This window comes from Manis pentadactyla, chromosome 13 (genome assembly GCF_030020395.1).
Source record: "Manis pentadactyla isolate mManPen7 chromosome 13, mManPen7.hap1, whole genome shotgun sequence".
In the NCBI taxonomy this organism is placed as follows: domain Eukaryota; kingdom Metazoa; phylum Chordata; class Mammalia; order Pholidota; family Manidae; genus Manis; species Manis pentadactyla.
In genome coordinates, this window is record NC_080031.1 from 5930541 (window position 1) to 5952961 (window position 22421).

The window sequence follows — 22421 nt, forward strand, 5'->3', positions numbered from 1 at the left end:
CATTTCTGTATTTTCCATTCCTTTTCCTCCTTACTTTAACCTGAATAGTTTGTGCTATATTCCAGTTCCCTAATCTTCTCTTTTTTGCAGTTTTTAATTGCCCTAAATCCGTCTGTTGAATTTGTAGTTTCAGATACTGTTTTTTAGGTTCTAGAATTCCTATGTGATTTTCAAAAATGATTCTTGTTTACTAGTAAAATTCTCCAACCTCCTTTTTTATCGAACATGTAAGTAATTATTTTAAAGGCCATATCTGTTAACTCCAACCTTGTCTCTTGAGCTTGGCAAGACAACCAAAGTATCTGTTGAGCTCCTCGTTTACTGCTTCCTGCTTGGTTTCCCATAGTCTAGCCCCATGCACACATAGTTGGGGGATCAGCAGTAACTCGAGGAAACGTTGCAGACAGAAGTTCAAACTGCTTTCTTTGCGCTTCCCGTCTTCAGGGCTTTTGGCCCCTCGCATCTTCACCTCCACAGTACCTGCAAATTTCCAGTCTCTTTCTCCCCAGTCTGTTTAAACTAACCCTCACACCCCAAGTTCAGAACTCCTTCTGTTGGTTCTATTTGGGTACTGTGAGTTCTAATACCCCCACTAACTTCTCTCTGGAATCTTGGCCTCTCGAATCGTGGCTGCCTGGTAGATCTCCAGGGCCTTCTTTCTTTTATATTTTATTCTGCTTTTATAGCTGGATAGAGAGTTTAGGTGATGCTTGCTATTTGGCCATGGCTGAACACTGGTAAAATGTCTGTATGTTTTAGGTAAAGACACAGTTTTATATTCTCCCTTTTTTTTAACTTACCATTTTATTTTGGGCATTTCTCTCAATCATTTAAAAAGTCCTTCAAAATCCCCACTTTTAATGATTGTGTATTAATGTATAATGTGGCTATAACATCACATATTCAACCATTCCCCTGATAGATATTAAATTTGTTTCAAAGCTTTTACTGTAATAAACTTCCTTCAGTGAACATTTTTGTACATAACTGGAGATGCAGAGAAAGTAGAATTACTGTGACAAAAGCATGTGAATGAACATTTTAAAGTACATATTGCCAGAATGCTTAATGAGGAGGTGCAATTTTATATTTTTATTAACATCATCAATAGAATTATAATCAACATTTTTTGATTGCCCTTTTAGTGACCTTTTTCTCTTCATGAAAGTAATATGTGTTAAAGAATATTAGAAACATAATTACAGATATGTGACACTGAAGAAATAAAAGCTACCTATAATCTTACCACCTAGATTCAGACAGTAGTTAGCAATCTGGTGGATGTTCATTGTCACTCTTGTCTATATGGAATCATATTGTACATGATGTGTTTTGCTAGGAGTATCTTGAACATCTTAGGATGTTGCTACATATTCTGCTCCTACAGTGATTTTCAGATTATTTCGAATGATCGCAAAGCAGTGGAACTGACTTAAGTGGAACCCCAGTGTGTGAAGTAGATCACAGCAGACCTACCGTGGTGGAAGTGGGCGTCCACCAGCCTGGAACCTGCGGGTACTGAGGGGCACAGCTGACCACATATGTTGCTTATACATGTGGTTCAAAATTTATTTATTCAGTAAACTATTATTTGTGAATATTCTTGATTATTTCCTCAGGGAAAATTCATAGAAGTGGGATTTCTGAGTCCAAGGGCATACATGTTTGGGTAAATACTTGTTGCTGAATTATACTCCAGAGAAGCACCAACTTATTCCTTTTTTAAAAAATTTTTTTATTAAGGTATCATTGATATACACTCTCATGAAGGTTTCACAAGAAAAACAATGTGGTTATTACATTCACCCTTATTATCGAGTCCCTCCCCATACCCCATTGCAGTCACTGTCCATCAGTGTAATGAGATGTCACAGAGTCCCTATTTGTCTTCTCTGAGCTATGCTGTCTTATCCCATGACCCCACACACACCATGTGCACCAATCATGGCACCAACTTCTTATTTCTAAAACTCTGTAAGGAAGTACCTGTTTCCTTACATTGTCACTGATACTTGATGTTTTTTCTTAATCTTTATGGGTTTTCCCCCCTAACATTTTGTTATTAAAAGTTTCAAAAAGTAAAGGTGAAAGATTTTTACAGTGAACATCCATATACTCACCGTCTGGATTCTGTTGTTAGCATTTTGTCTGCTTGTTTAGCACACATGTATCCATGCTTTGGTGCATCTATCTATCGTACCTTTTTGGCACATACCCTTACACACCAATATACCCTTCCACCTCAAAACTTTTGCATGCAGTGCACAACTAGTAAAAGTAATATGTAGACATAAGAAAAAAATGTCAAGGGGGATTATAGGGACTGTAACTCTGTGTTAGGTTTCTGAAGCATCTAAGTTTTATATAATGAACAGCTATTGCTTTTATGATTAGGAAAAGTAAAAACAGACAAATCAAGTAGGTACTTATTACTGAGTATTTGGAAGGTTCCAAGAAAGTATAAAGAGGAGGGGGAGAGAAACATTAACTCACATTCCCAGAAGCAATTTTTGTATGTGTGTGCACACACGTGTTTCTTATATAATTTCATGGGGTTTTTGTTTTGTTTTTGTTCTTGTTTTTGTCTTTGACTAGTTTCTGGAGGTGGAGTGGCAGAAGTTTTGTTGCAGAAACTTCTGGGTGAGAGTTATGTTTGGATATAATGGCAAGATCCCTGAAGCAGGAGTTAGAGAATCTGAGCTCTAGTCCCAGCATTGATGCAGATGCAGACTACCAAGGCACTTTATGTCTTTATATTTTACGTTTTTCTTACATAAAATGAGAAGAGAAAGGGTTTGTGCTATTAGATAATATATGATATATGAGAAAGATTTTGACAAGCTGCGTATTTTGACAAACAGGCATTCTAGCTCTTGGACTGGGACTCAACTTATTTGGGGACTGAGACTAAGTGGTGTCAAGTACTACCCCAGTGTAATAACACATCCCAAACATAATAGCCACACCTTTGGTCAGCTGAAAGTGAACATTTAAGTTAGTATGTTTTTTAATCATTGCCGATCTTGGTCCTAAGAAATAATAGCTCTCTAGGTGGCATCTATTTTGTATGTCAGGTTTGAGTTGTGGTCTGTGTTCAAGCCACTTCACACTTGCAGGTTTTCTGGCTATAGTTAATTCTTTTGTTTCCTTTCTCTCTTTTTAATTCTTCATCTCCCAGGCCTCTTCCCATGCCAAAGCTGCCACCTGGGGAGCAGTGTGAAGGTGAGGAGGACTCCGAGTACATGACTCCCTCCTCCAGGCCTCTAGGACTTCAAAAGCCAGATGTGAGACGGCCTCTGGAGACAGCCCCCAGTTCCCGGTAGGTTCACAGCAGTCCGGTTTGGGCATTCATTGAACACCTCTCACCTGCTTGGCTTCCTTCCTGCACATGGTGGCATCCAGCCAGAATTAAGGCAGAAAGGTGTATCTGGCTCCTAATGTTTAAGCCTCTTAGAGCTGTAAACAATTCCACTTAGGTTTCCTCAACATCACAGAAATTTCAAAACCACACACATCTGGTGCTCATCAAAGAGTCAATGTTATGACATTTATTAGTGATACTGGCAAAATGGAGAACGTGTTACCTTGGTAGAATCAGAGTCTGGGGTAGCTATTACTAGATGAATGTAGTAAGTGTGCAGATAGCAGAGTTCTGTTCTGAAGGTCATTATACCACTTCCCTTCCCGTTCAGAGCATGTGACTGTGACCAGCAGATTGACAGCTGTACGTACGAAGCAATGTGTAATATTCAGTCCCAGGCGGTGCCAGTGGTCACGGAAGGCAGCACCTCTGGTGAGTTGCTGTTCTGCTACTTGAAAAAGTATGGATGTACCATAGGGATGAACCTGTAATATTGGGCTGATGAGATTGCTTGATGTAGGCAGAAAGTACTTTTAAATAGTTTTCTTTGCAAAATATCTTTGATCCATGGTCAGGGGAATCCCCTCTTCCATTTCCTGTGTTCGCAGCTACTTCCTTTGGTGCGTTTTCGTCCTTCCAGGGTCAGAGACATTTGTGTTACATGGTCTGGCCCTGCAGTTCTAGCAGCTCCGTTTTATTTCCACTGCATGTCAGCAGTGATGAAATTCTATGTGTAGGTGGGTGGAGAATGCTCAGTCCCATATGAATGAGCTTACCAAGTTGGATGTTCAGAAGGCAGCACACACAGGGCCCTGTGGCTGGTCTCCCGAGGTGAGGTACAGATGGAAATGTTGAATGAACACTGTGAAGTGCCCCGGGAGTCTTTGGCATCAGAGGCTTTGAAGCTGGTACAGCAGCTTTGACATGTTCAGAAAGCAGAACTGCAGGATGGGTGCAGATTTTATTTTCTGTTTCTTTTCTCTCTACCTCAGAGCCCTCACATGGTGTTTGGCCCATGATAGGCACTGGGTGACTGTTTGATTCTGTACTTGTGTGATGGACTGTGTTGGAAGATGAAGTATGTTAGAAGTTAAGTGCACAAACTTCTCTCCAGGTGAAGGGAACCCGGCCGCGGCCCACGCCAGCACAGGCCCTGAGGGGTCCGAGGAGGAGGAGGATGGCGGCTACGATGTCCCCAAGCCCCCTGTGCCAGCTGTGCTGGCCCGCCGGACCCTCTCAGACATCTCTAACGCCAGCTCCTCCTTCGGGTGGTTGTCCCTGGAAGGTGACGCTACAGCAAGTGAGTCTCCAGGCAGCCTTGGGCTTGTGCTGAATTGCTGAATGCTTCCTAATTTGTACTGAAACCGAGAAGACTGCTTGGTGACAGAAAGTTTGTAGGTGGAAGTAGTAGGTCTAAAAATTATGTGTGATGGGAGGAAAGTTAAGCTTTCCCAAACTAGGAAGTTAAATTGTAGGCAGACTCAGAAATTTCTGAGTTGCTCTGTGAACCGTGACTTCTCCTGTGCTGGTGATGGGCGGGTTTCTGGCTCTTCTGAGTGTGTGCCGTATGCCAGTGCTAATTAAGCCTGATGGGTCAGACCACACATTCCTTCTTCCGGCCCCTGTCCCATTGGAAAGGAGGCGTGCTGGCTCTAAAGCCCCCTGACAGGGCCTGGAGCCAGCCCACGTTTGGGCCTTGACTGTCACGGGCCGGTCATCCTTGCACTTGTGTCTGCCAGGGAGGGCAGCAACCAGAGTTGCTCTGGAATTGGAAATTGAAGATAGCCTCAGGACAGCTGGTGGAAAAGATCAACAGCATCCAGTTGCCCAAACAGGTGGTGATCCCCACCCACCCTTGCTTAGTGCCCTTCTCCTGCAACTTGGGCTTATTTTTCTGTTTGCATATTTGTAAGAGGAGACATTTAGAGTCTTCTCTGGCCCACTCAGAAATTAAAAAAAAATCAGGCAGTTATGTGTGTGAAAACTTGTTGCTGAGTGTAAACACGATGCCAGTGCCGGGGTTTGGTGCCTCTGCGAGCAGTAGCTGCTGTCGGGGGAGCAGGTGCGTGTGTATTCAGAAGGTCGCCCTTGCTCCTGCTGTGAGAGGGAGGGGCTCTGTACTAAAGCCCTGGAACCCGTAAACCTAGCCTTGGGACTGAAGAGCACCAGGACCCAGCGGACAGGCGGTCCATCGCAGCTTGACCTCAACACATTGTTAGGACCATTAGTGAGGATTCCCCCAGATTTGCAAATATTTTCTTCCCTCTTTTTAGACTTCACTGAGGGTTCCCAAGTTCCTGAGAGGCCTCCCAAACCATTCCCTCGGAGAATCAACTCTGAACGAAAAGCAGGGAGCTGCCAGCAAGGTGCTGCTGCCTCACCACAGCTCTCCAGCGAGATCGAGAGCCTCCTGAGTCAGGGGTACTCCTATCAGGACATCCAGAAAGCTTTGGTCATTGCCCACAACAACATTGAAATGGCCAAAAATATCCTCCGGGAATTTGTTTCTATCTCTTCTCCTGCCCATGTAGCCACCTAGCAGAGTGCCTCCTCCGCAGCGTGAGGACTGGAGCGCCAGGAGCGCCCATGCGGGTAGCACGTGGAGGAGCAGAGGCTCCGTTGGGGGCCTCCCAATGACGTCTTGCCCTGTCTATGGGATATCACACCTGTGGTTCCAAGATTTCAGAGCAGTGGCATGGAAATGGAGCAGCTAGTAGGTTTTATTATCTGACCTGTTCTGAGAGTGCATTTGAGAGTGTCCTGCAGCCCCCACTTTGAGTGGGTTTTTACTAAATGGTAGCCTGCCTGGGGAGCAGTCCAGAAAGCAGGAGAAATACTGTGCTGTAAATCCGAATCGAGGACTTTAGACTTGCCCTGGGTTAAGGATGTGGTTGTGTGTGTGTGTGTGTGGTTGTGTGTGTGTGTGGTTGTGTGTATCTTGTGATTATAAAATTAACCTGCTGTCTGTGTTAATCCTAGACATGGAATTAGCACAAGAGGTTTAGGAAGGAGTCTTTTAAAGACTTCCATCTACTGTGGTATTACACCCAACTTCAACACTCCCCTTTCGATTGGACTGTCACGTGCATAGCTGAAGTCGTGTATTTTTAGAACACCCTCCCTCTGTCCTTCCTCCTCTCTCCTCCTCCTCAGTGTCTGTCACTGGCAGTGGGCTTGCTGTGACCAGCCTTCCTGGAGCCAAGTGTTATTTGCTTCTTTAGGCTGTTCTTTATTCTGTGTGGTGGAGTTGGTTTGTTGGTAGGTAGGTGGGGAAAAGTACTGTTGCTCTATTATTATGGTCTTGTTTGATAATAGTGGCTAACACTGGCCACTCCAAAGCACTGTTTCTGTAGGAGCATCGGATCTGTTGAAGGAAGATGTCTTGATCATCCTAATTACATGACGACTGGCTTGCGATAGAGGCCTTCAGATACATTCCACACCCTCCCCAGAAAACAGTCTGCGGGAGTCAGTTGCGCAGGAGTCAGGTGTATGTTCCGATGTCAGTCGTGAGTTTTTCTAACTAATAGGAAAGGAATAAAATTTGTTAGCAGCATGGCTTTCTGGCCCAAATACCATGAAGCTTCATTCACATGTTTTCTACATTGTTATACATAAAATGCACAAAATAGACAATAGGGATTTATCTAGTCAGTTTTCTTCCCAGTGAATTAATTCCAACTTATATGGGTGCCTGCCTCCCTTTGAACATGAGCCAGGTTATATTTTCATTAATGTTTTTTTCTTTGCCCTTTAAGAGATGGGGCTGCCACTCATGGTAGCCTGACATTTTGCTGATAATTAGTACCTGTCTGCGTCGTCGGGGCCATCTGCTGACGTGGTGTTCTCTTGTGCCTATGGTTTGGGGAATGTAGCATCTCCTCCCCTTTCCTCTTCCCCTGAGGTCCTGTATGCTCTTTCATGCCTGTGTTCTCCATCATCTGGTGTAATGAATGACGTCCCTGTAGGCAGAGGCAGTGTGTCCGTGTGATTTCAGGCTCGTGAAGAAGGTGCACCGTCCAGGGTGGAGCACTAGTGTGGCTCCTGTACACACTGCCGAAGGACCCCGTGGGGTAGCTGGGCTCTCTGCCTGGAGCCTTTTGCTGACCGCCCTAGCAGGGTGAAACCCTCCTTGTCAGAGGCAAAGCTGCTCTTTGATAGATCTCCCCTCCTCAGAATCTAAATCATGTTTTTGTCTGTAGATACAGACAGAAAGGACTCTCCTTAGGTCTGTTCTCTTTCCTGTCTTGTCATCTTTGGAACTAAAACTTTCCAGCTCTGCTCGTGGCTTTCAGCTCTTCTGCATCCTTTGGTTTTATCATCTTGCCATTTACATTCTCATTGATTCGCCATGATCACCCCGTGTGTCATGATGACCCTGTGTGTCAGAGAACCGTGCAGCCACTGTCAGGTGCAGCAGAGGGCCTGAGCGGGTCAGCGAGTTGGGGAGGGGGCCGGGGCAGGGGCAGTGGCGGAGCATGGGAACCGGGAACCCAGATCTCCTACAAGCCAGCCTAGCGTTTCTTTTCCTTTGTGGTAGCATGCAGTTTTCCTTTTGTCAGAGGCCTAGACAAAGCTAGAAAAGAGGGCGGCAGCTTCCTTGTGTGCACATAGCTGCCCATCACCAAGAGAACAAAGCACTGGTTCTGTGCCTCTCGTCTGGCCTTCCGTTGCCCTTCCGTTGCCCTTAAGATCCTCTTTGGAGATTATGTCCTTTACATAGGTGAAGGGCAAGTTCATCCTTTCTTTTCCTGGCTAAGTACCAGGATCAGCCCGGACACTGGGATGCCGGATGCCTGTGTGGAACACGTGCACCGTTGATCGGCTTGGTCCTAGCTCGGCCGCTGTGTGTGTCCACTTGAAAGCTTTTGACCAGTCTTTGAGGGCTTTTTTCTTTGACTTAGATCCTGACAGAAATGACTCTCCTCAGGCCTGTTTTCTTTGCTTTCTTGTTATTGTTGGAACTAAAGCTTTTTCTAAGACATGACTGGGTCCATACTCAAGATTCCCAGGTGAGCCTCAGGCACGCTCCACTTGGCTGTTTGGAGGATATTTCCCCAACTTTTATTTCTGAAAATTCCCTCTGACCAAGGCACCAACTACCCGTTCTTCATCCTCTGTCTCTGTGGCAGTGTTCGGTTCTTTGGCTTCGCTCTGAATTTAACTAAAATTGCCCTTTCACAAAAGGACTTTATTTTGAGTTTTGCCATTTTTGGCAAACCCATTTCCTTTTTCCCTACTAATTACAAATGGTTTTTTCTCTGTTAACTATCAGATGGGTAGGGTGAAAACCACTTTGCTGTTTTCCTTTTTCTCCGATGCCTTGGGCTATTCTACTCAACCCAGTCTCCATCTCTTGCTTTCCCTGTGTCTTCTTGGCTTGCTGTACAAAGCTTGCCCCGTTGCTGGGTGGCTGCTTCGCAGTACGTCATCAGCTGCCGCTGCCATACACCTTCCACTAAAATAGAGGGGGTTCTCAAAGTGGGAAAACCCCGTGGGCTCTGTGACCCACTTCCTTCAGGTAAATATCAGATCGGACAGTTTGTCATCTCAGCATGTATCTGTCAGTATCCATGTAGACAGTGGTCTGGGCCTGTGCATGGCCGTTCTCTTCCCCTCGCCGCCCCCCTCTGCTCACTGGTCTCTTCTGTTCTGCTCGCTCCCTCCCCACACACGCACCACCAGGCCCGGGTGGGAGGAGACTGCTAGTGTCATATAGCTGTGCCGGTGAGTTTTAAAAAATTTTGGAAGGTGGTGGCAGGGAGAGAGGGTCGCTATTCTTCATCTTAAAGTGTTTATTTCCTCTATAGAAAAGCAAAATATATTTTATGGCCCAAACGGCAAACTTACAAGTGAATGTTTGTAAATTTCCTTGCAAAGTAGGGACCAGGTATCTGTTCCCTTTAAGGCACCATTAACAGGACCTAGACCTTCTTGTGGGCGATTGGCCATGGTGTCGATGCAGAGTATTTCCTACCTCACTTCGTAACTGTCAGGGTTGTAGACTTTCTTCCCCAGCTGTTTGTGAGTCTCCCTTCTTGCCGCTGGCCTGACGGCAGTGACCACTGCCCCAGAGCGGCAGTACTCCGACCATTGGCTGGTGGTGTGACAGTTCATATGTTCATTCAGCACATGTCCGTGAGTGACTACCCTGTGCGGGAAATGTCAGCTCTGTGTTCTCCCTTGCTGTCCCGTGGTGATTGACTGACGCTGGGGGATTGTTCTCGGGCAGCCCAGCACTTGCATTTGGCCCTACAATAGCCCTTCCCAATAAGATTATGCAGTTTTACTCACAGCTCTTTTATGTAGAAGTATTATTTCCTTATAGAGCTGTCCTGGGTAAAATCAATTCAAGACTCTCCCATTAACCCCTTGGTCTTCCTGTAGCTTTGATAATGTCTGATTCCTCAGTATAAATCTCATGGATACCCACCGCTTTTATGTATTTCAGTGGTACCTGTTTGGTGGGTTGAGGGGTATGTTGGCTCGGAGCTGCACACAGGGCAGTTAAATGTTTGAGCAGAGCACCCGCCCACAGCCTCTCCAGCCCAGTGCCTTCCTTGGTCTTTCTCCTGAGCTGCTTGTGTCCCTGGTCCCCCTGGTTGGGAAGTTTCCTTGTTACCCTTCTGGGACCTGTCACCATTTCGCGTTCTGCTTGGAACTTGTTTTCCAACCCTCCAATAGCTAACCCTGTGTGTCTTAGAAGGACTGAAGATGTAGAGGAGGGGTGGACGCCTGTCTTTGGGTCCCGATCTTTAACCGGTTGTTTTGTCTCTTAAGAGCTGGGCAGGAAAATAGGTGAACTCAGTCAGTTCTCCAAATTGCCGCCTTTCCCTCCCAGGGTAGGAAGCATGGAGAGCTTAGAGACCCGAGAACTTAGCATCACAATCAGCAGCCCATCACGCCTAGACTTTCAGGCTTTAGAAATGCAATCTGAAGTACTCTATAACGCTGGGTAAAGCTTCGGCCATCACCACTTTGATCTCAGTCTTCCTTGGCAGTCTTTCTTTAGAAATGCATATAGCCATTAAAGCATGGAGGAGGGTGCATAGCAGAAGAAAGTCAAGGTGTGTGTCTTTTGACTGTTCTCTGTAAGAATCCTTTGGGTGCAAGAAACAGAAATATTCAAGCTAAAGAAAGGTGTCAAAGGGTATTTCACAGAACCCAGCACAAGAAGTACAGTCGCCTCGGAGCTGGACCTATAAACCGCGGCACCTAGTGCTTGCTCCTTGCTTGTCAGTCTGTTTGTTGGCGTGCACGTACCCAAAATAGGCGTCCCAAGTCCGCACAGCCTCTCAGGTCCGGGGATCACCATTAACAGATCCCCAGTGCTTCTGGGTTGTCATGTGCTACAGAAAGAATGGGATCAGCCCAGCACACTGGTGGGCGTCTACCCCTGGTCAGGCAGCCTTGCCCCACAGGGCAACAGTGGCATGCTTCTGCAGGTCATTGATGGCTCTCGAGAAGAGGATGGGGATGGGCTAGGTACCCTGAAAACACTTTGTAGTAAAGCTGTTGCACTGCTCTTTTGAGAGTGGAAGGGCGGGCATGGGACTGTACACGGGCCAGTGAGGAAATTCTTAGGTTGAACTTAATTTGGGTTGCTACTGTTGTTTCTCCATTTCCTATTTTGATTTCCCTTATCAGTCTTGGCATCCAAGATTTTTTACCTCCCTCTTGAGGACCAGTTTCTCCTGTTCCGGAGCTAGTCTGTCCTTAGGTGACACTTCTCAGCCTTTATCCAGTCTCAGGTTTTTAGCCACCTTTCATATTATTTAGGGAGCAGATCGCAAATCCCAGTGTAGCCACCCATGGACTTCTGGGCGCTCTTCAGGTTTTAGCACTGAAAAAAATATTCATCAGTGGGCCTGTGGCCTGTGTCCCTCTCCGCCCTCCTGCTCACCCTCTCCTTCGGCCTTTCATGAGGGGGGCTCCGGAGTAACACCCTTGTAGGAGAGCCTCTCAGGTGCCTCAGACCTACTCTGCTGTAACCAGTAAGAATATATAATAGTTGGGACAGTTGCCAGGATATAAATTAAATATAGATTCAAGTTGAGAATAGTTTTTACTGAGAGCTTTTTAGACAGGATACCTCTGTCGTCCCTGTCCGATTGCTGTGTTGTCCTATATTAAAGCCTTTATTTTTTTATTTTTTTTAAACTGCTTCTGCTTGCCTGAGACTTTTGATCTTACTTATCTCATCCTAGAGCCTGTCCTGTGTTGTTGAGGCATTTCATAATTCGCTACAACCTTTTTAAACTACTGGAGTTGTTTGGTGTGCACAGGAGTAACCTAGACCCAAAGATGGGCTTTGCGGCTCACGGTGGGTGCAGGGTGAGGTCGTCACACTTGGCATTTGCTGTCCCAGTCTGGGCTCCAGGTTTGAGGAGCAGCAGGGCAGCAGTTGCCACGTGCCTTTCCAGTGTCCTGGGAAGCCTGGGTTGGCTTCAAAGGGGTGTGCCAGTGTGTTTTGGGTCAAAAGTAGGACGAGAGTAAGAGGTGGGGAATAGGGCTGGGAGAGCATGCCCTGCGTGGAGGCTCCTTCACATTCAGACGGCAAGCACCCTGCCGAGGGCCAGCTGTTGACTAACAGAGGAACTGTTTGGAGCTCCCCTGCCTCTACCCTTGTGTAAGGCTGGAGAAAAAGGTGGCTAACCACTCCCTCTGTTTGTACGCAAGCTCAGATCTCCTGATTTTGCCACCAAACAAATCAGATTCCCAATTGCCTCGCCCTGTATTCTTTATTCAATCCCAAAAATGAATATAAGGGGTGCCCTCCACATTGCCTCTCACATGCTTTCCTTCCGCCCCTGAACCAGACGGGGAGGCCAGAGAGGATTTCTCAGTCATGCTATGTGCACCTCCTCAGGCCTTGCACCAACTCCAGGCTCGGGCCCTGACGTGGGGTGTGCTGTGCGCCTGAGCCTGGCACTCCTGTGTGTCCTGTGTCAGTTCCCCCCTCCCTCCCTCCCTCCCTCTGACCCTGTTACGGTTGAGCGTCACCAGGCTTACGGCTGTCTTGAAGCTGAAGAGGCAGAGAACTACCTAAGAATCTGTAAAACCAAGTTTCTCCCTCCTTGGCTTCCTCCTGCTGTCCGGTGAGTAAGCCTGCAGGCGCCCTGCCCCTGAGAGCGGAAGCCCCTGAGCTGCCCTCCTCAGCGTGGCTGTAGTGTCTGGGCCTTGACCTCCTGCTGAAACATGCGGCAGGGGCATGGCAGCTATGAGGTACCTCCTACATCTGCTTTCTGGCTATGGTGACTTGGGATTTTTAACCTTATATATCTATTTCCTTTATTCAAAACAAAACAATTTTTAGCACACTGAAAAAAAAAAAAGCTAAACATTTTGTGCCTTTCTAAGGCAGCACTGTATCCCAGGCTGCATTTTAGGACTTAATATGGAAATACCACCAGTCTTAGCTCCTCTACCTTGAGTGTCATTCATTAGTCCTTACAGTCCAGGGGCGAGGACGAAGTGCCCTGTGCGGCTGGAGAGGTGGCCCGTGGGGGTGGCACGTCAGCGGTCCCTCCTCCCTGCCGTGATGCTTGGTCGGAAGAAACAAGCATTGTACCCTGGGATTTGGTTGGTTCCTTTCAGGTTGAATGTCCTGTCTCTAGCAAGATGAGACAGAATGTTCCATGGTTTCCAGGTACACTGTGGACCACTCCAAGTGTCCCAGCCTCCTCCTATTAATGACCCAGCTGCATGGAACGGCGTAGGATGGACTCCCCTGAAAGGGAGTTGGTTTTTGTCTTTTCTTCTCGCTGGATCCTGAACTGGCCCCGACCTCCTGCCTCTCCTTCAGACTCGGCTTCCCATTCATTTGGAGACGTCAGTCTCAGAGCATTAAGCACCTATAGTGCCCCCTTCAGGGTCTGGTTTCCCCTGGAAAGGCAACAAGGACCGCGTGCCAGAAGCCTGTCCTCAGTATTGTGGCCAGTTTAGGTTTTTGGCTAAAAAAAAAAAACGTGTTCTATGTAATGACATTTTACTTATCTCTTTTCCCTTTTCTCGGTTCTTCCCTGCTTTTAACTAATAAAGAATTGGGAGGTAGGAACAGTTCTTTTTAAAGCCCTCCTTATTTAGGATTTTGACATTCTTGTCCTGGGTGGGGCTGGAGAGAACTTGATGCTCTCTCCAGAATGAAGAGTCCCAATTTGTATATCAGTGTTAAACATAAAACAAAAACCTAGATGAGATTTTTGTGGACTATTTTAAAAATGTGTCATTAATATAAAAAAAATTTATATTAGCAGTATTTAATCATTCTCACCTGTAAAGAATAAGAAAAACAGAAGGTAAATATTCTTACAGAGAATAGCAGAGCTTTAAGATTCATTTTCATTTTAAGTCCATTTTGTTTTGCCAATGTATTAATGTTTAGAAGTCTGTTATACTAATGTTATTTATTAATTTTTTTCATTTCCATACACAATTAACTAAAGAGCTTTTTCAAGCACCCATGTCCGTAAAAAAATATTTTTAAATAAAGTTTCTTTTGATGTAGCAGACCTGAGTTCCTGCTCATTCACGGGGTCGGGGAGTCATGGACTGATAGCTCTGGGGCAGGGGCCCAGGCCCACTCAGCGCATCGTAGCAGCTCTGCACTGGAGCCCCGCCAGCTGCCCAGGGCGGGGCGGCTTTGTGTGGAGAAGTAGGGCGGTCCTCCTCTGCAGCACAGCCTGAGCCCCGTGCTGGGAAGCAGAGGAACCCCTGGAAAAGCCCTGCTCCCAACTGCAAAGGGTCCTTTTAGGTTGGTTCCAGTTCTGGCAACCCTAGGCTGCGGGGGTGCCCATGAGGAATAAACAGCAGGGGAAGGCTTCTGGGACAATTAAGCTTTATTTCTCATATATATATATATATATATATATAAAGGAAACAATTTGCAAAATTAACAGCCTAACAAAACCATATACATATCCATACACACGCATAGTTACACACACTCGCCCCAAAGCTCCAGCCAAGCCCGTTTCTTACCCCTAAGTACCATTCTCCCATTAGGGTCCTTCTGCTAGGATGTAGGCCCATTAGCTCAAGTTTGTAGGTGTTTGGTGCTAGTATAACCGTGGCCTTAAACTCCACGAAAGACAGTCTGCACCTTGTCTTCTAACCCCACCTTCCAGCTTTACATGATCCCTTGAAAAGGCAGTGGGAACCAAATGAATGCAGGGGGCCTGGGCTCAATGGCCTTTACTCTGAAGAACAGTGCCCAGCTTTCTCACTGCAGGGACACGGATACACCCAGCATTATCTTTTCAGGAATGGCACCAGTTGCTGGCTTCTGCCCAGAGAAAGGAGTGTCAAGAAACAGGCAGGCAGGCAGTTGCTGGGGTCTCTCCAGAACTGGTGTGAGCAACACTCTGCAGGGTGGAGGGCGGCCCAGGCTGGCTGCGCACATCCTCACTTCAGTGATGCCATGGGAGGATGAAGCCAGCCTTTGGGGCAGGAACCCAGCATGAGAGAAATGGGCCACCTAATTAGGCTGCTGGTAGATGACCGTGTTTATATCCATGTTCTGCAAGAAACGACTGTGCACCCTGGGATATGAGACCCCTCCTTGGGGGGAGCCCCTCAAATTGACACAGTGGTGGGATGGTCCCTGAAGAGGGGCCTCAGGGAGGGCTCTGGCCCCAGCCACCCACCCTCTGCAGGGGGCTTCTCGGGGGGCCGCTCAGAGGCTGCGCCATCCTGAGCGCTGGGGAACGGGATGAGCAGGGAGCAGGAAAGGTTCCGGGCAGGGGGCAGCTCCGTGTGACTAGCGGGCTAGTGCCTCAGGTCGATGTATTTCTCTCCCTAGAAATGGACAAAGAGAAGTAAGAGGGGAACGTGGAGACGGGCCAGGGTTCAGGGGGTGAGCACTGCGGGCCAGAGGGGCCTTAGCAGAAGCTGATGAACTAGGTGTAGCAGCCAGGAGGGAAGAAGCAAGGTGGGCGGCAGAGACTGGGCCACACTTCACAGCCTGAGCCCCAGCACTGGCCAGGAGCAGGTGACAATGGGGCAGGGTCTCTGCGCTCAGTCTCGGGAGCTACCCTCTCTCCAGGGTCCCTCAGGTTGCCTTGCCCTACCATCTGTGAGTAGTGTTAGAAAGGCGAGACGGGCCTGCTCCCCACCTCCAACAGAGAGGAGTTAGTGTTCCGTGGGGACGAGAACCCCCAGCCCCTGCTGCCACGGCCCCTGCAGGGGGGTCAGGCACTGGCCCCGGGAGCAGCCTCCTACCTGGTCTCCTGGAGCCCTCTTGTCACCGTTGCTGCCCTGTAGGAGGCCCATCTCTTCTGGGAGCTTATCTGACTTAACTTCAACTACAAATTCGCTCTTACGAGACGGGGGCAGTGTGCTGGGAGGGAGGCAAGAGGTTGGCAACTCAGGGGCCACGGAAGGGGAGGGTCACTGGGAAAGACGTTGGACTGGGTGGTGGGCCCTGGGCGCTCTGGGGCCGGCACAGGGCAGGAAACGGTGATGAATGAAAGGGAGAAGGAGCGGTTGATGGCAGCTGGCTAGTGGGCAGTGAAGCGGGGAGCACTCGGACCCAGCATCCCGGACCCTCCTGCTCCTAGGGCGTGTGGGCACCAGGGCAGGCAGGAGACATCCCTGAGGAGGCAGCAGGCCGGGCAGCGCGAGATGGGGTGGGGGCCCTGGGTACCGGGTACCACGCTTACATCTCTTGCTTGCCTGATCGCCCACATGGCAGTTTGCCCTTCTTGTAGAAGAAATAGAGGACAGCGCCCAGCACGGCGAGGACCAGGATGCACACGGTCACGGCCACGATGGCCACACCCCTGCTTTCAGGCTCTGGCAGCTTTCTCTCTGTCCCACAAAGACACTCCTGGTCACTCACTGCCCCTGGGCTGTGCCCAGTTCCATGGCTGCCCCACCCAGCCGAGGGCTGATGGAAGGTGGGCCACAGCTCACCTTTCTCGCCAGGGCGCTCCAGGGAGGGTCAGGGCAGAATGAGGTTGCCCAGGCACAGCCCTGCTCTCGCGCCAGGAGGCTTACCTGTGGAAGTGCTGTTGGCCCTGCCATGAGGGCTGGCTGTGGAGGTGCTGGGGCCGGTGGTCCTGTTGGAGGCTGGTGTGAGAGCCGTTAAAGGGATTGGGAGGTGGCTTAGGGAGCACGCGTCACTGCCGCGCTTTCCCCTGCCCTGCTGCCCAGGACGAGCCCCTTACCCAACTCCAGGAAAATGATGGTGCGATTTTTGCCCAGGGAGTTGGAGGCCACGCATGCAGCACCCGTCTCCAGCAGCTCCGGGGTCACAGGGACAGTCAGGGTGCTCAGGACAGTCTGCGGATCTTGTTCTTGCTCACTTGCCTACGGGGCAGAGGGTGGAGAGGATGTCCTGCTGTGGCAGCAGAGCCCGGGCAGGGGTGAAGGAGGGCTCGGGAAGGTGAGATGTATCTGCTCACTGTGCCGGCGACATTCCAGGAGATGGCAGGCTGAGGATGTCCTGATGCTTCGCAAGACAGGTTCAACACCCCGTTCTCTTTCACCCACATCTTCCTCTCCCTTATTGTCATCCATGGGGATCCTTGGGGAGGCAGGGGGAAGGGTGAGGCAGCAAGCTGCTAGCCTGCCTCCCTGGCCCCACCAGAGCACTGCAGGGCAGTGGGTGGCTTTCTGTCCTCAAAGAGCTTGAAGCCACCCACCCTGGGGTGGCTTCAAGAGGCGCCCTGATCTCTGTCCAGAGAGCCTCACCAAAAATGGCCACGTTGACAAGCTGTGTGCGACTCAGGCCGGGCACGCTGGGTGCGGATGCCACGCAGCGGTAGCCTCCCCCGGACTCCCTTTTGAGGTTGTGTAATTGGAGCACAGGCCCCTTTTCCAGCACCTCGCCTGTCTGGGGTGAAAGATGGATCAGAGGGCCACTCCCACCGCACCCCACCCCACAGCCCCCTGCTCCGCAGCTCCGGGCCCGGTGAGTACCTTTTCTCTCAGCCACTGGAACTGCAGGGCCTGATTGCTGTCTGCCTCACACGTCAGAGTGAGGCTGCTGCCCTCCTGGCTCTCGGGGGCCGCAGGGCTCACCCGGACAGCAGACACATCTGGGGACACAGCAGTAGTGTCAGCCTGGGCAGGATGGGGTGGGACACAGTCCCTCCCGCCCCAGCCTGGGCCCCCGTCCTGGTGCCCGCCCCTCACAGTTCACCAGCAGCTCCTGCTGGTCGCTCAGCAGCGACGCCATGGTCTCCAGGTCCAGGCCCTGGCACTCATAGAGCCCGCTGTGCTCCTTCCGGGCGGGCTCCAACACCAGGACGCCATTGTCGTCGGTGGTCTCTTCCTCCATCTCCCTGGTGCTGTGGTTCTGGTAGCAGATGAAGCAGTGAGCTGGGCGCACCTCCAGCCTCCCCTGCACCCCCGGCTGCGCCCAGCACAGGCCCTCCGCACCTGCTTGCTGATGCTGAAGTGGGGTGGTGGGTTGCCATCAGCCAGACACCGGATTTCCACACGGTCCCCTTCCTTCAGCGGGCCCACAGGCTCCACTTCCAGCCACACTTTCTCTGCTGGGTCTGCACAGGCGAAGGGGGGAGCTCTCAGCCCAAGAGCCCCCTGTGCTGGGTGGGAAGGAGCTCTCAGGAGTTCCCACCCAGCCCCAACGCAAGGGGCCAAAACTCACAGAAAACAGGGACCGTGACCTCCCTAGATTCCTTCATGTGGTTCCCACTGGGCAGCCGGTAGCTGAGCTCGCAGTAAAACTGGGCATCTTTGTCTTCCTTAACCAGCTGTGCCTTCAGAACACTCTGCAAGGTGTACAAACCACTGGACTCCACGATCTGGGATGACTGTATGTGGACTCCTGAGCAGGGAGGAAGTGGAGACGGGGGCCTCAGCCCAGCCTCCAGCCCCACCTCCTGAGCTCCCCGGGTGTTGGCAGGGGGAGTGTCCAGAGGGACCCCTGCCTCCTGTAGAGGGCCTGGGACAGGGCAAGCTCACAGGTGTACTGCTGGTTTTCACCCCAAACACACACACAGGGGCACATATACAAGGATTTGTGCAAACAGCGCTGCAGGGATTAAAAAAGAGCAATGAGCAACACCCTGGCTGTCTGCTGACAGGAGTGAATGGTTAATTACCTACACTCTGTCCATCCTGTGGGATACTGGGCAGTAGGCAAAACAATCAGGCCTAAACAGACTGACCTGGAAAGATTTCCAAGACTCACTGTCAAAAGAGAAACAAAACTATATAACGTGTGCCATACCATACTCTGTAGGTCAGGGTGTCCTAATGCCTGCCAGCACTACTGACGTTTGGGGCCAGGTAATTCCTTGTTAGGGGAGCTGTCCAGCATATTCTAAGATATTTAGCAGCAACCCTGGCCTCTATCCACTCCATGCCAGTAGCATCTCTCTGTGACAACCCAACCATCTCCAGACATTGCCAAATGTCCCAGAGGGGGATCAGAATCACCTCTGGTTGAGAACCACTGATTTAAATAACAACAACAAAAGTCTATATATTCATATACTTACATGTGCGAGTAAGTACACAAAAATAGTCTTGATAGAACATACTGAGAGCAGAAAGCACTTCTGGTAGGGGGTCTGGGGCAGGGAGGAAATGTTCCTTCTAGGTTTTCTGTACATTTTAAGTTCTTATGATAATATTCACAAGCATCACTGTGTTCTTAAAAAAGAGAGGGACTATGCAAAGCGGTGCCCGTGTGGTGCTGTGTGCAGAGCTCTTAAGGGCTGAGGGGACTCACGGTTCTTCTCCTCCTTCAGGGGCTGGCCGTTCTTATACCAGATGACCTGAGGAATGGGGTACCCGTTCCTCCCCACACAGGTAGCGACCTGAGGAGGACAGGGCGTGAGTGTCCCGGCCTCGCAGACCCTGCCAAGCCCCTCCATAGCTCCGGTCACCACCTGGCTGCCCTGGCCTATCTCACCTCTTCAGGTTCCTCGCTGTTCACGGAAATACCCAAGGCATTGACTTGGATACTCGGCTCCTCCGGAGCTTCTGCAAGGGGGAGAGGTGAGGAGGGGCGTGCGACCAGCCTTCCCACGGTGCACGCCGCCCGCGAGGCCGGAAGGGGCACTCACTGTACACCCGGAGCTGGACACGGTGCTCCTGGGACCGAGGGCGCTTGCCCTGGCACAGGAAGACGCGCTCATCATGGGGGGTGACATGTGTCAGGGCCAGAGTAGTGCCCCTGTCCTGGAGGCTGAGCCGGTGCTGGTACTCCCCAGGTTCGCTCTGGCCCTGGCCCTGGCGCACGCGGAAGATGAGTGTGGGCTTCTCCTTGTGGACCTGAGGGGAGGTGCAGAGGGGCAGTGAGCGCCCTGGGACGACGGAGGGGAGCAGCCTCCTGCCCCTGCTGCCCTCTCTGGTCCAAGCCCTCACCGAGAACCAGTCCACATGGCTGACGTTGCCGCGGGAATGAGAGGGGCCGCACTTCAGAAGGGCTGTGCTGCCCACCTCCACCTCCACCAGCTCTGGGGCCGGCTGCTCCACCTCTCCGGGCACACCTGGGGGCAGAGGCCAGGGACGCTGGGGTGGTGTGGCAGCTCCAGCCGCTGTCTGTGCCCTCCCCTCACACCCGCTCACTGCAGCTGTTTCCAGCCACTTCTTGGGCCGGAGGGGGCCCTGTCCCCTCCCACCCCTCAACTGCTCTCTACCCCAGCCCCCGACCCCAGCCACGTCTCTCCCGGTTGAAGGGAGTCACGGGTGGGCCTCTGAGGTCACTAGCGCAGAGACCACCGCCCAGCTGAGGCTGACAGGGGGCAGCCCAGGCTCTGGGCCAGGAGGAAGGCCCCTTTCCTCCAGGCCCTCTCCTCTCCCAGTGAGCTCAGAGTAAGAGAATGCAAGGCCTGTGCCAGGCTGGGGCACACAGGCCCCTTTGTGTCCCCACACCCAGGGGAAGACATCACTCCTCTACCCTTCCCTCCTCTCCCCCCAAAAAACTCCTCTCCAGCTCCCCACAAGACTCAGCAGGCCAACCCTGGCCAGAGGCCCCCATCTCACATTCCCTAAGCAGCACCTCCATGTTCACCCCACACCCGCAGGGAACCGCAGCCTCTGGTGTCTTGTAGTCTGGAGGGGTCGGAGTCCCGGGAGGGTCAGAATCTCCCCCAGGGGTCAGGGCAACGGCTGGGCAGTGGGCAGGAGTGACATCAGTGGTGCCAGCGTGCTGCCCGCCCTGTGAGGAGGTGATGTCACTCACTGCCATCTGGCTGGACTGTGGGGTGCTGCCCTGGGCTGGCTCCCAGACAAGAGGGCAGACGGAGTGGTCCTCAATGGGGAGCAGAAGCCCCAGAGCCCTGACTCTGTTTCCCCAGAGCTGGAAGAGCAGAGCAGCATGGGGCTGGACCTGCTGCAGCTGTGGGCCTGGTTTAGCCCTTTCCCCAAAAATACAGTCAATTTGGGAGGCAGTGGCCAGGGGTACCCCAGGGACACTGCCAGCTCTGGGCATGAGGCCAGCGAGCTGGGTACTGCCTAGCCCTCCCCTTCCCCAGCCGGACAGCGGCTGGCACTCGGGAAAGGGCGCCAGGAGAACCACGGGATACCGCTGCGGGCCATACAAGGGCAGCGTGGACCCGGGAGCTCCCAGCTCCTAGTTAGTTCCAGAGAAAAACTCCGAGGTGCAGGGGCACCCTTCCCACTGGAATGTGGTCCCATTCCGGGAGGAGTAACAAGTCTGGGCGCTTCTACTCCGGGAATTCTCAGTCCTTCCTCTCTGCAACCTGTGATCCGGTCACCCGCCTAGGCGCGAGGTGTCCCACACCGCCCCGCAGCCCCTGCCAACGCCCTGCCCGGGCCGAAGCGGCCGTCCCTCCCCCCTCGTTCACCTCCAGCCTGGCTGGAAGCCCAGGCGAGAGAGGGAGGGGTCGGCGCACCCCCTCCAGCTCAGAAAGCTGCCTTTTCCAGCAACAGGAGGGCGCGGAATTCAGGATTTGGGGATGCGCTCTGGGTGCGCCTCCTGCCCCGGCTGCAGTTGCGCGTCCCCAGCGTAAGCACCTGAGAGCACGCTCTCCCCAGCGCCCCGAGATGCTCGGCCCCACCCGTTCCCCGCTCCGGGCAGCAGCCTCCTCCCCGGTCCTGCTCCCGGGATACTCCAGAACAGAGGCTGCGAACTGGCTGCCCAGGAGAGCTGCACGCGCAGGGCGCCGGGGACCGGGAAGGAGCGGCGCGCGCCGGAGCGCACGGCCACGGCCCCGCCGCGCAGCCCGCTCCGGGACCGAGCACGCTCCGCCGCCGACCCCTGGCCGGACCCCGGGCCCGCCGCGAACTCCCTCACCCGCGGCGCGGCGACTGCAGCAGGCGGCGAGCAGGAAGGCGCAGACGAGCCCGGACAGTCCCATGCTTCCTGGCCGGAGGGCGCGAGCCGAGTGCGGAGCGGGCGGCGGCCGGGGGCTGACGTCAGGGGGGCGGGGGCGGGGGCCCGGAGCGCCGAGACCGGCCGCCACGCCCCGCGCAGCCCCCCGCCCCCGCCGCAGCCCTGGGGGGCGGGCCCGGCGCCGCGAGGCCGGGAGCGGCGGGGATCCGGGCCGCGCGGAGGTAGGCCTGAGCCGGCCGCGCAGTCCCCGGCCCCGGGAAGGGTGAGGGGGTGGTGACAGGTGTCTCAGGGCCAGGCCGGCTGGCCGGGGGGCAGCGAGGAGAAGCTGGTCCCGGTGCCCGGAGTCATGCCGGGTGAGAAGCAGCCGCGCTCGCCCTCGCCCTCGCCCAGCTCCGACCAGCCAGTGTACCCCGAGGGATCTCCTGGCGGAGGAGCAGCTGACAGAGTCCTCGGTGACCCCGATGGGGGCCTCCCATTGAGGCTTCTCTCCCAGCCGCCTCCTCTACCCCGCCCGACCCCTGCCACAGAAATCGGACGGTCACGGTCTCTTCCCAGAATGATTGCACCACTGCGGCCGCTCCCGGCCTGGCACTGCCCCCAGGCCTCGCGGTCCTGGCAGCCTTGAGGACAAGAACCCTGAAGGGGGTCCCACAGACCCAGAGGTACCTGTGTTGGGGAGTGGAGGTGGTACCACGTGGGCTGTCCCTTCCACCCCGACCTCTTGGAAGTCCGTCTTTGACTCCAAGGAAGGAGGGATGGGACGGAATTCCCAGCCCCGGTTTTCACACT

At 52.2% G+C, this 22421-nt stretch overlaps 2 protein-coding genes across 5 annotated transcripts in view; one reads left to right on the forward strand and one right to left on the reverse strand.

The window, feature by feature from the left end:
* CBL (Cbl proto-oncogene) overlaps nucleotides 1–22421 on the forward strand; it is a 377716-nt gene that overhangs the window by 72770 nt on the left and 282525 nt on the right. For 2 of the 3 annotated variants that reach the window (XM_036920027.2, XM_057491146.1), the window contains exons 13-16: nucleotides 3179–3319; nucleotides 3693–3793; nucleotides 4476–4661; nucleotides 5635–13870. In XM_036920027.2, the coding sequence (XP_036775922.2) occupies nucleotides 3179–3319; nucleotides 3693–3793; nucleotides 4476–4661; nucleotides 5635–5900 (694 nt within the window). In that variant the 3' untranslated portion in view covers nucleotides 5901–13870. Of the gene's footprint in view, nucleotides 1–3178; nucleotides 3320–3692; nucleotides 3794–4475; nucleotides 4662–5634; nucleotides 13871–22421 lie in introns of those variants that run through there. The other variant, XR_008993515.1, reaches the window with a different exon arrangement.
* On the reverse strand, nucleotides 14182–21749 carry MCAM (melanoma cell adhesion molecule). Of its 2 annotated transcripts, XM_036920029.2 has the most exons (16): nucleotides 21594–21749; nucleotides 19700–19824; nucleotides 19399–19606; nucleotides 19245–19315; nucleotides 19062–19149; nucleotides 17973–18152; nucleotides 17744–17865; nucleotides 17498–17660; nucleotides 17282–17400; nucleotides 17054–17195; nucleotides 16765–16886; nucleotides 16528–16669; nucleotides 16358–16429; nucleotides 16021–16168; nucleotides 15581–15698; nucleotides 14182–15157 (listed from the first exon to the last, which is right to left on the reverse strand). In XM_036920029.2, the coding sequence occupies exons 1-16, from the start codon at nucleotides 21655–21657 to the stop codon at nucleotides 15128–15130; spliced, it is 1914 nt and encodes a 637-aa protein (XP_036775924.2). In that variant the 5' UTR covers nucleotides 21658–21749; the 3' UTR covers nucleotides 14182–15127. The 2 variants fall into 2 exon arrangements, with proteins under 2 accessions (XP_036775924.2, XP_036775925.2); XM_036920030.2 differs by lacking the exon at nucleotides 15581–15698 and having other exon boundaries at nucleotides 21594–21748.